Source organism: Sipha flava, unplaced genomic scaffold (genome assembly GCF_003268045.1).
Source record: "Sipha flava isolate LNK unplaced genomic scaffold, YSA_version1 255_pilon_pilon, whole genome shotgun sequence".
In the NCBI taxonomy this organism is placed as follows: domain Eukaryota; kingdom Metazoa; phylum Arthropoda; class Insecta; order Hemiptera; family Aphididae; genus Sipha; species Sipha flava.
The window spans coordinates 626628-640533 of NW_020272908.1; the positions used below are offsets into that span (position 1 = coordinate 626628).

Below are 13906 nucleotides of genomic sequence, written 5' to 3' on the forward strand. Positions count from 1 at the left end.
TTAGTCCCGTTCGAATTTATCGCATGCGTCACCAACCATCTCCATCACGATCACCGAATTTGTTGGTTTCACACAAAGTTCAAAGGACGCGGCATAACCACCGTTAACTGTAACGTGACGGTGACGGAGGGTAACGAGTTTCACGGTACACCGTTTCGAAAATTTATCGAACCCAAAGTCCGGTAAAATATACCCGAATACCGCTTGTGATCCTGTTTTTTTTATTTTATATTCCTATATTTCTTTTCCCGTCCGAAAAGTGTGACTATACGTTATTCGAAACACGATGTAATAACTTTAAATGAACATGTTTAGTTTTTTATACTTTCCATTTGGCTATTTTTTAATTTTCTTTAAAACGTTTAATTTCATACGTTCAAAAGAAAATAACATTATTTTACCGTCGTTCATTTTATATTGATGGTAGTGCCACGCGTGTTTTTTTTTTCAACGCAACACGAGATTATTGCAGCATTTAAGATTAAACACATGATCTTTATCGACTAAATATTTTACATTGTGAAAGAATCATTTTTAATCGTATTGTATCTAATGCGCATTATATTTTTATAAACCATTATAATAATTCGTTGCTTCAACGAAAATTTTAGATCCAATTTGAACGAAATATTCAAATAGATTATCATAGATAACGTTATCCTTGAATACTATTATTTGATTATTTTTTTTTAGATAAAATATTATTATTATTATTATTATTAAAACTAGATATTGTGCTATTCTCTATTCGTGGTGTGTCTACCATGTATTAATTTGGTATACTCGTTGGCGATTCGGATCTGGTTTTAAACGGTTTCATTTTTGTTGACGATTATTGCGTGAAAATACTTACATCGCGTGCGGTTCCGATAAGTTTTCAATTTTCGCTTTATCCGTCACACCGTTATTCATGGTCTTGGTATTCGTGGGGGAAAAAAAACGAAATAATAAAATTATGAAAAAACCGATAAAAAATCGAAATTACCAAAAACTCGAACGATGGACAAAACCGTTTTTCCGGATTTCGGGGGCGACCGTTCTCGTTGTAAAATATTCCTGTACACGGATCGTAAACACATCGCAAGCGTGTAGCGTGTACGGTGAAGTTCGCCAAACCATTCGGGTATCGACCGGCGATAAAAACCAGCCGTAAGCGTCCCATGAGAGTACAAATAAATCGCCCACGTTGTCCCGGCGCGCGTGTTTTAACACCGACCGGTGGACTTGACGGACGGACGGTAGCGAACTTGACGTACGTGTGTGTGCGTACGCGTGTTCGTGTGCCCATGTACACGTGTCCGTGTATGTTACAATAAAATCCATCACTCTTTGTAAAACTACTTCCTCCGTTGCGCTCAAATCCTTCGGGGCCGCGCAAAGTGATTCGTTTTACATAGATGTTTAATTGCCTTCGACCTGTGTATTTGTGCATTGTACATCACTCGTCGACCCGTTATTTGCTCGTTTTGAACGAAACGGTCTTATCCACGACGCACTGACAGTGAAATTGAATCGCATCGTCGACGTTCTGGATAACGTGTCCCGGTGGTATTGGACACACGCGGTAACGAAGTAAAAAATTTTTCACCCCCACCCATAATAAAATACGTTATATCGGAAATCGATTAATTTACACTGCAATTAATAGGGGAAGCAAAACCCTTGCACGATTTTTATCCGATTTCATCTTTAAAACTATACTCACAAAGATATTAGGTGTAATGATAGTTTGTAAAAGCGTGGGTCGTTTATCGTATTGAATTATACCACACTACTAGCGACATAATTCCACATTTATCAATTTTTTTTAATTTTTTTTTTTTTAGATACATATGTATTGGATTTTATTGTATCTCGTAAGCATGTTTTTATTTTATATCGTACAGTACCTGATAAACTACACGAAAATCTACTATAATAGATACTTCTGATGTACAACCCAGATGGATGAGTTGATGTCTTTTTTTTTGGTCACCGTGTAATAATATCTCGTAGGTGTAGTAGTATATTTACTTTATTTTTATCCGTTTCATTATATTTAAAAAATAAAAAAACAAACAAATAAAAACAAAATATCCGATAAAAACGTAAAACGATAAACAATGAAGACAGAAACGTTGATCAGACAGAGGTGTATCGATGATTGATGCGTTCAACGAAACAAGGCCACGGAAAAAATTCTAGTCGGGTTATCAATGCGAGCCGGACCTGTCAAAAACATCTACGACCCTCTTGGGAGAGTTTCGTCCCGGAAAATGACTTCATTTTCAACGAAACGCGATATCTGAAATGTCCAAATGCCACAGTATTGATATATATATATATATTAATGTATTTGTTTTCTATTTTATTTCACATTCCCTCTTGTCTAACCTTCGAAACACTGCGGATAAACGCCTGTTATATTTGCCCACCCATGATTGTATTATCCTGTACCCATCGACCTACATTATCGCCGTATTACCCATCATGTCTCGTTAAGTTGCTGCACTGCTGCTCATCCTGCGAAAGTGTAACCATCATTTTTTCATCACTTTCTCATCAGATTCGTACATTAACAACACGTTATCGCTACAATAGTTATTATATGGATATTTGATAGTAAAGTAATACTTTTTTTTACTATAATATAATATGGATTTTCGAAAATTAGGTACTACTTATTAACCTAACAATACGTTCGCGCGCTGGATTATTATATGGGGGAACTATTATACTGTCATCTACATGCGCCCAACACGAGTTCTAATTGTCAACACGTACGCCAAAAGTAATAGCGAGTACAGCACATCGTTTACCGATAGTATTTCCAATAAACTCGAAACAATTCCAGCAGAATTTGTTGTGTGATTTTTTGGTTGATTTAATGACGTCGGTGTTGGAACAATTTGTTTGGAGATAAGTGCAGTTTAAACGTTTTATGTTATGACATTCAGTGCGGTTCTGAGTCTTAAAGAAATAGTAATGGAGAATAAATGCAATAATTTATTGTACGAGTGCATCCGGTTGTGGTCCGGATGGACAAGAAATATGACTATTTCGACTGATTTTTAACTGAAAAAAAAAAAAAAAGAGAAAATCAAACCAATAGCCTTAATTTTATTCAAAGCAACTCAAGGATATTCACTATATGAAAGTGTGAAAATCGTCGGCCATTTGTATCCATAATCGCTGCTTTATATTATCGTTCGGGAGTTGTGAAAATTCAAAGATCGATTTATTCTTGGTCAGACCCGACGTAAACGATATCATGATAATTATCACAACATAGCCGGCAATTGTTCATCGTCTTGAATCCGTATACAATACGATATGCAAATTCGATGTACTATTTCAGTACACCTACGTGGAGGGGGTTTAGGAACTCCCTCTAGAACGGTCTTGCACAACAAAACCTGTTAATTGCGGTCTATTGCGCCGGGAACACCGTCTTTTTCAAATACGCGTCGTGTACCGTAGTTTCACGCGTCATCGTTCCCATAGCGTGGTAAAAACGTTTCAAAAGGAAAGGGCGGGAAAATATTATTTACCATCCAGGGTAGAATGACGATGTTTGTACGCTTGTCAGTCGTGTCGCACACACGCACCCACGATCGTCGCGTGTTCACTCAATGTCAATTGAATGTCTAATTAAGCCTCCATCGCCCATTAAAAGTTGCAAGCCCGAAGGGTACATAGCGTTCGTATTAAAAAGATCCGGCGCAATAGTTGGAGTAAACTTTTCGAATATAATTCAGATTTTCCGGGGCTTTGCTGTGAACTTTTGTCTACGTTTTCATGCCAACTCGTTTTGCTCTCTTGTCGTCGTTCATGTAGTTACATTCCATCAAGTATTATTCGGCGTTAAAGTTTTGCGTCAGTCGGAACGGTAGAAAAATGAAAGAGGAATAGGAAGAGAGAGAGAGAGAGAGAGAGAGAGAAATAGCACAAGAAGGGAAAAAATTAGCATTAAATAAAAACAAATTACTAGACCTTTTTATATTGGTGAAAAGTTTCACTCGTCGAAATGCCGGTAGTGAACACAGTTATGACAAATACGTGAGTTTTCGTGAGTGAGAATACATGAGAGATGGGTAGGGGCAACAAACTTTGATAACATAATCAAGGCGTTTGTTTGGACTGTTATCCACGTCCTAGTGCTTTGTCAGCACGTAAATCAGCGATAAGTTTTTAAACGAATTACTGTTTGTCTTAATATTCTTCCCACCCGTCAAAACTGACACATCAATTCCTCGTGATCGCTTTTCCGAACGATTTGAAAAGAAAACGTTCAACCCAAAACCCTTGTATATATTCATACATTTTTATATAAATATATCTATATGTTTGCAGCACGTACCGACTATATACATTTGTATCTGAACTTTTGTCGATTTAAAATTCGTAACAGTTATCGAGTATTCAAATCTGTCATTTAAAACGTGTTTAAATACAGATATTCGGTCGGGTAAAATATAATTCACTGTCGTTGGTTGTGTATTGCAATTTAGATTTATATAATAAATATACGCAAATTTGATTTTGAAACTGTCCTGATATTACTATTTGTTTTGAACATTTTGAAGTTATGACACATTGTTTTACCTCATGTCTTTGACATACATATTTTATGCATTAATTAATACTATCGCGAATATATATTTTGTATTTTTCAACAAAAACTCGATGTTTTTTAACTATTTCATTTACTTGGAGATGACAATTTTCGGTTTGATATAAAAAATTATTTTATGTGATGTAAATATTAATCATAGTCATAATTGTAACCATTCCGTAAGATACCAGTCACTCATAACAAAGATAATGGACCACAGGCGTGTTATATTAAAATAATTTCGATAAAATTGAATTAAAATTAAATAGTGAACCCATTAACGCCATGTTTTACTTGATTATTTAGCTACGGCTGCACAGTGAGTTTAATGACCTTGTGTTAATTTTGTTGCTGACCTACGAAAACATACGAGAATAATTTATTGCATTTTAAATTTTACACTTAATAAAATTATAATATTAAGGTCACGTCATTATTTTCAACCAGGCAGCAGGTACTTTATATTATATTACTTAATCAAATTGTATTTTCCATTTCCATCATACGTTTTCACTCGGATTTTTATAATACATACACTTGTATACGTTCACAACACTGTTCAGTAATCAATCAAGGTCGTATTTATGAGGTCATCTCTTCTCCGAGCAAAAAGTCTGACAAATTTATAAAAATTAACTTACCTACTATCCGCGTTTATTTTAATCTTCGGGTAGCTGTGTTAATATATATATATATATATATATATATATATTATATGATACTATACAATTAGTACTGGCATGAATAAAATATTAATTTTTTCGTATAAACACTCGTGTATTTTATTATAATAACCTCTTTTTTCCTTCTTTACATATCATAAATAACGTACTATTAAATTAACTTTCCGAAGCAACCGACGTATATATGTACCTCGGTTAATTTACTCATTCACTTATTAAGTGAATTACACAGTAAAAAATTCGAACGCGCGCATCTGCGTTTTTAAAACTTCGCGATAAATCGCTAATAATTAAACATACAATTTTATATGGATTTATATGGGTTGTATTTGCAAAGGAAAATTAGTTCAGCAAAGTCTGGTTGAATTTGATGTGCAAGCTTTACCTTAATGGAAAAGCTACTCAAGACTCAAAAAGATCAATTCCGATTTGCATGTACACTAGCACACAGTAAAATATTCGTTTACTCACTAAACCGGTTAATGTGGTCCTTCAGCAGTATAGTAAATAACCGAAAAAAACAAAACGTACTATTTGACGCAAGTTTATGATACGTGTATTTCATTGTTATTTTTGAGATTTGTAACAACTAAATTATCTTTTTGTGGTGTCAACGTATATGTAAAATAATGACTCAAACAATGGTTGGAGTTAGTACTGAATACAGTCTGAATCCCAATATTACCTTTTATGACGAATTAAGCCCCTGGTTGTTTTAGGGTATATATTTATTGAGTTTCGTGAAATGTTACGAATAATACTAATTGAGTTCATATTTTATACTTACTAAATCCTGTCAAATTAAAAAAAAAAAAAAAAAATTCCTTTCTAATTTTACAGCCTTAGGACTGGCTGTAACAAAAAATTATACAGGTATGGTAAAAAAAAAATATTTTTTTTTTAATATTTTATAATTTAATAATTCAAGGGTATAATATAATATGAATAATTTGTGTATGATAAAATAAATATAGGTAATTATAAAATAACATTTTTTATATCGGTAAAAATGTGTGGGATAGGTGTTTGATATTCAAATCTAGTTACTATGTTGGATTGCAATAGTTGAATTTGATCTCCGATTTCTTTTTATTTTATATAATTTCTTGTATTATTAATATGAATGCTTCTAACTTTTTTATATATTTCGCACTGTACATTTAACAAAATGTTTATAAATTGGTAAATATTAGCTTGAATCAAACACAGCATTGATTTTCGAATGAAAGGATTCATAACTATTGGTGGACCTCGCCAATGAATATGTAAATGAGGCCTCACATTAATAAAGCATAAGTGTGACAACACCATATATTTGAAAGCTGCGTGGAATTCCGCTGTGTCTGGACTTTGGATGGTTGATTTTATATTTTACTTAAAACAATTCTCGGAATCTATTTGTACATTATTAGTTTCCTAACCCCGGTCTCAATTAGTATACGTCCCGTTTATACCCGGGACTCAATTAGTATATTATTCTCTTCTCGTATATATAGGGACTAAATTAGTATACAATGGTTAGTACTTACGCTACTGACGTTGTGCTCACGTTGTATTGCTTGAACGTATTTATACCACCATCAACCAAGCCAATTCATCACTTCGCAGAAGAATTCAGCAAAGAAGCGATTCTGACGTTTTTAAATTCAAACCTACATAGATATGATTAACCATTGAGACAGTACTGGCATGCATCAGTATTGCATCAATGATACAATTTCAAAATTTCAACATTCAAGCAGTTTGGCTAAAATGAAACACTAATACAAGCAAGCAGCTATAATAATGCTAATTACCCAACCGTCACTGTGAAAATTATTAAAAAACAAAAAATTGAAGTAGGAATTTTTCTGCAACACGTATAATAAAAATACAAATATGAAGAAGATACGTAGCGTAAATGAAGAAAAGTTTCGATCAACATTATCATCATGATTTGTTAATGTTAAAATAAATGATGCTCGTAAATCAAATTTATAATAAATATGTAATATCACATCAGTTTTTATTAGCCGCACATATTATTCATTCAATTTTCATTTTATGTTATCAGTTTCGTCCAGTATCGAAGTGATTATGTTAAGCGTCGACCACTGTATGTTTATATATATATATATATATTAATTATTTCTACCGAAACAAGTTGAAAAATATAGTCGGGAACACTCATTTTCGCTTTATTCCATGACGATAAGATAACAGAATAGAATTCGAGGTGCACCCCGATAATATATTACAGGATTCTCGTCGGGTTCCATCTGCACCAACACGCCACTTCCCGCTAACCGGGCCGAATAAGTATTTACAATTATACCAGGTTTTCATGATTCACGGCATTCATTATTTTTATGTGAGCTCCATCCCACGCGGTATTTCAGATATGTTTTTCCGTTCCCTGCGAGCAGTGCCGAAATCGAATTCAATCGCCGTACGACGGGCGCGAATAATAATAATATTATCAACAGCGTCGTTGCGTAAAAACATTTTCCGTCGGACAACACGTCGCGACATCGCGTACGATTATCCGTTATACACGGTTCCCGTCGAAATCGTCGCACTGTCGTCTTGCCGCGTTGAACGTCATTCGCGGAGTCCACAAACAGTACGATTTCGATCGAACCAATCGTTGTCACGTGCTATCGGCTCGATTTCTACATGACCAGTCAAAGATGTGTCATTTTTAATCAAACATGAGACTTTTACAATTCAAAGTGCTTACAAAATTCTGATACTAAGTGACGTGAAGCTGCTTGCAGTTTCGTGACTAGGACTCATCTGAATTATAGTCATTTCCATCCTTCTTTTATATGGTTCAACTTACTTCATAGGGCTTGTTTTTTTGGCAATACCCAGAGATAGACCTTGCACGTTTGTCCTTAGTACATTATTTTAGGAATTCTCATATATGGATTGACGGATTGGCACACCTCTTACCTATTACTTGGACCATGATCGATTAGTTAAAAATATTATATTATATTCGTTAAATATAACGATGACTATGCTGTCCACGCAATACATATTATATTGTGTTATATGTGTAATATATGGTAGTCCATACTACTGTTTCCGGCGCTACGATGTAGGGTAAAGCGCGCGCGCAACACGCGGAAGACGTATGGCGCGCACCTGTAGATTGGTTTTCGAACAATTTACCGGCACAACAACAATAATATAGTGATGGTAGCGCACAGAGGTTCTGCGATCCGTCGTCATACGGTCAGCTGGGATCGTTGCGGCCACACGTTTTCACGTCGTAGTGGTCGCCAGCGTTCGTTCACCGGGATTTTACCGTGAAATATTATCGACGTTTTCAAGCCAACTCGGTTTGCTCTCTTGTCGTCGTTCATGTATTTTCACATTCCATCAAGTAATATTCGACGTTAAATGTCTGCGTCGGTCGTGACGGTTTTTTTGTGTTATTTTGCGAACCGTTGCGCGGCTTCGACAATCGAACAGCCGAATGACGAAATTCGGGCCGAACGCGCTATTCCGGCGGTCGCCAAATCGTCTCGCGCCAATGTCCGCGACCGCACGCAGGAGGAAAAGGCGACATAACGTTGTCATACGTACACGTTCGTCCAGACCCGAGCGACGATCGTGAAAATCAACTCGTGTTTTTTGACGCGTTTTCGACGACGACGTTTCGTCACCAAAACGTTTTCATTTCGGACCGGATGAGGTGCACGTCGACACGTAGTTACGTATTCGTTGAAATCTTTCACGGGAAAAATCCACACCATACCCTCGTCGATCCGTGGTAGTGTGTTCGCGGGGCTGCGCGGCCGTGCATCTACGTTTGAACTCGGATTACGTTTCGTAAATCTTTCGCATTTGAATATGTTTTTAATCTAGCGCATGTACGATGACGTTGTCTCATCGGATAATTTTACACCGCAGAACACTGTCTTTTAGCCCTACGGCCGATCCGAAATATTTTGAATGCCAAGCCTACGTTTTCGTTGCGGCTGACACGATATCGCGAACCCGTGATGCATTTTGCCGTGCTATGAACTAGTTAAACGTGCAAAACTTTTGAAAATTATCATAAATGAAAATTATCCAAATTTTTTGAGGCTCATCCCCCTTCCCCTATTTAATCGATGAAAAAAGTCATTACATTTTTTCACTACTGACTTTATCCTTAATTTAGGGTTTTAAGCACTTCCGATTCACTTTTTTTACGCCAATGTAAATAATAGTTTCTTTTTATGCCTTCCGATCCAATCTTTCGTGATCTGAAAACATATTTACGTGTCGAACACTATCTCTATCTCAACGTTCTATATTATACAGCTGTTATGATGTAGAAAAATCTCGTTTGAATCGTTCGTGGACCACTCACATATTACCACGACATCATGAAGGTAAAGTCCATTAACTCGGTTGTACGTTATTGTATGGTTTCCAATAGTTTATCCATCGATCATTTAGTTATATATTTGTTGAAAACAACATAAAATTATCATTAGAAGTATCGACAGCTCTACGTATTTTATCGCTTACGTACGTGACAAGTGATTTATCAAACTGCATGAACCCTGAAGTTCATGGAACTTATGTGATAATTCGGTTTTTTAACGTTTGAATAACGTGCACCGAGGGCCTTCGTATAATATTTAATATACCCACATGAATGTTGGAAAATATTTTTTATTAAATAAAAGGGCATTGTGTTTGTTTTTTTACTCTTCGGAAACCCACTTGTGGATGTAATTCGCGTTTAATTATAAACTAAAATAAAAATCTAAAACAAGGGTAGCCAACCCAAATGTTCTTGCGGACCATTTTAAAAATTAAATATTATCCCGCTGACCGCATACAACATTATAAATACTCAAAGATTTAGGAGTAAAAATTTAAAATAGAACAGATAATTATTATTGCTTATGCTTATATTATTAATCATAAGTGAATTATGTACAATTATACATTCAGAGATATTACGAGTATAATGATTATCGTAATGAAATAATTATTTGTCAATATTAACCTCAATTATTTAATAATTGAAATATTTGTTTTTCAACTTTTTCAAGCTTATTTTAGCTTTTCCAGATCTATATCGATCTACACATTGGCTCGTAGTAATAATGATTTTCTAGTTTCTTCTTTTTGAGCATTATTTGTGTTTGGCAAATTTAATTTTCCAGAAAAACCACTTATTGGTGTTGGTTGATTTAAAAATGTTCATAGCTTTTTTTGTCAGATTTCTCAAATTATAAGTGTTTCCATTTTTAACATAATCGTTCCAGAAATAGATTTTTTGCATACTTAATATAATTATTATATTTTCAGTTATTTTAACTAATGAGATAGTTAAATGTCATTATTTAATAATTACAATTTATTTGATAACTACATTATTAAAACAATATAATAGTTAATTCGTGGCTAGGATATTATTTTCATAAAAATATACATATTTTGTATACGTTTGACAAATTTTGAGGGTAAGAAGTTAAAAAAATTAATAATTATTCAAACCGAATTATATGCTATTCTCGGGTTTGCCATCCCTGATCTACACTTACAGAAAGTAATTTTCGGCAATTGCAATATGTCTTGTCGATACATACATTTAAATAACAAGCTTTTGCCCTCCTCTCTTCTGTAACTATAAAATTATAATTTGATGCAACCGCATGACCATGTTTCCGTGTTAAAGCTGTATTTAGTATACGTATATACAAAATATTTAAATGCTAGATACCCCCGTATAACACGTTTGTTTTTAATGTTTATTTTAATATATGTTATCACTTTCGACAAATATAGTTACCATTACGGTTTGGAATACAAAAAGTTAATTAATCGATATTTCGCTCGGAAACGATGGACGGTCCAATAAAAAACGTTGAACTGTATAAAGTGACTCTGTTTGTGATGACACATTTTGTGCTTAAATCGATAAACCAGATCCTCTGCTATGATATGCAATATGATTGACTATGTTGATGGTGTTTGAGATTCATTGGCGTTTAATCTCTGCAGACCACTTTTCCTACACACAGAATGCAACGTCGTCGAGGAATTGCTACGGTGAAAAATAAACGATCGATCGATAAAATATGTGTTCTTAAAATTTCAATAAAAAATAGACAATTTTTCTGAAAAAAAAAAATTTGATTTTATAACGAAATCTTCATTAATTAGCCGTAAACTGTGATCACGTAACAACAATAAAAAAATACAACTTTACATTCGGTGAACCTTTTCGAAAACGTATTAATTAAACATTAATATATTAGTTACATGGTTGTGTCAATGGTAGTTTCATGTTTGAACGCGGGTTGTATTTTAGGGAAACTACATTTAACTTAAACACGACGTTTCTGGTCAGTCGAATTTTTAGAGTTTGGAAATTATACAATGTGATTCATTTTGCTTATTACCGTTCTCATTTTTATCATTAAACTGGCCATGTACACGCGAGTCCAAAAGCACAGGGATTTTCTCTGCGGGACAGGGGGCCTGAAAATATTTAAATATTGATGATATTTATGTGATGTTTTTATTTATTTATTTATTTATTTTTTTTTTTTTTACGAGACCTATGTCTATTTAAACATATAGTATTTTTACGATTTTCAAGAAATGTTCATACTTATTCTTTTATTATTTGTGTTGTTCATAGCTTATGGAAATTTGGGTTCAATACTGAGCAGTCAAGGTCGGCTAGAAGAGGCGGAGACAGCCCTAAGAACAGCGCTAAGATATCGACCAAATATGGCGGACGTGCATTACAATCTGTAAGTAAAAAAAAAAAAAAAAGTAAATAAAATTCTAAAACGTATATGAGCGACCGATATAGTATTTCAATTACTTTATAGTTAATTGCGGTGAGTAGTTTTAATCGCTTATATAACGACTTGGACGGTACCCAAACGCAAAGTTTTTACGCGCACATCAGTGTTATGGTGAAAAAGAACTATACAAATAATAAACATTAATAATAACTAGTTAATTTAAACATAAATTCCTCTAACCGAATATTCGTTACACGGTAACAGTTCTGTTCGAGTTAACTCAACGGTACCGTACATAAGTTATATAGTACCTTATAATGTATACACGCTGATTTAGTGATAATAATTATCCACATGGCTTATAGTTATTGAACGATTTATATAACTATTATATTTGTTTATTATTCGTCTATATATCATTATAATACATAGTTCAAATGGCAAAACAAATAGAGATAAAAACGTATCTTGAATAAAAATATAAACTAACTATGAAAATACTCAACCATCACATTTTTCATTCCTTCCGAGTAAGGGGAATTATGGCCTATATGCAATGTCGTATTTAGACAGTTTGCGTACCAAAGCAAAAACAAAATGGTGCCTCTTTTAGGGACTTACAAAGGGAGATAGTTCCCCATGAAATCTTTAGATTTTGAACTAAGCAAAGAATGTATTGGTTATATGATGATGTAAGTTCTTTTATAAAAAATATTTAGTTTTATAATTTAGTGAACCCCTCTCCAAAGAAAACATAAATATATTCTGGAAATCTCATATAGCCTGAATTTTATTCTTTGAATTTAAATTTAATTTTTAAATTTTAAATGAAAATATCTACGTCAAGTAGGTAATTGTAATATACCAACAAAATATATTAATAACCTTTATTAAAATTAATTCCTAATACAATTTTAGTAGTAATATTTAAAATTATTTATGGATTCAATGTTATTATAATGTATTTTAATCTATTTAAATTATAATTATACATTATAAGTTTATAAGAGATAACAAATAAATGTTACTAACAACTTTAAAATGAAATGTCACTTTATATTTCATTTTGAATTATATTAACATATGTCTCAACACTTTTCAAAATCACAGGTATGAAGAAAAAATAAATAATTTATTGAATAATAACTTTTTATTTGAGGAACTATATGTCCTTATTCCAATTCACATTTCTGACGCCTATGTAAATATAGTAAATATATTATATTTATGATTTAGAATGTCCCGCATTTAAAAAAGACATCTGAAATCCACGGCGTAGACCTTACATGCCTTGCTTATACATATACATATATGTATATACGTATCTATATTTATTTAATTACATTATACCCATTATTCACCATAGAAGTTGTTTCATTTTGTTGTTGTTTTACATATTTTGGTAGTTAATTGATTATGTTATTAAAATAAAAATATCTTAAACAAATTTCAATTTCAAAAGTTTTAATATTTTATAATATATTCAAATATAATTCATTAAACATATTTTCGATCCCCTTAAAAATTTGGTTCTCCCAAAATTTTAGCACCCAAAGTGGTTGTGACCATCACTCCCCCCCCCTTTAAATGTGACTCTGCTTATATGTCGTTATTCAAAATTTAAATATGACAATTGTAATAAAAACCGTAAACTTAATCTGCTATTATTTTCTTAAAATTTGTTGAGACTTTTTTGATCAGTTTTCACCTAAAACTGTCTAATGCTTATCGTTTCTTCGAGAAAAGATATTCGCTTTTGTCTTTGGAATTCGCAAAAAATTGAAACAATAAAATTCAAATAACGTACTCATTATTTTATTATTCAATCCTTCTGATCGAAAAATCGAAAAACATTTTCATAATTCGCTTTCAAAAATAGA

The 13906-nt window shown here is 33.2% G+C and overlaps 1 protein-coding gene across 1 annotated transcript in view; it reads left to right on the top strand.

Annotated features, from left to right (window-relative positions):
- LOC112684690 (transmembrane and TPR repeat-containing protein CG4341-like) overlaps positions 1-13906 on the top strand; it is a 311792-nt gene that overhangs the window by 194481 nt on the left and 103405 nt on the right. The window contains exon 6 of the mRNA XM_025556330.1: positions 11915-12029. Coding sequence (XP_025412115.1) covers positions 11915-12029 — 115 coding nt within the window. The remainder of the gene's footprint in view (positions 1-11914; positions 12030-13906) is intronic.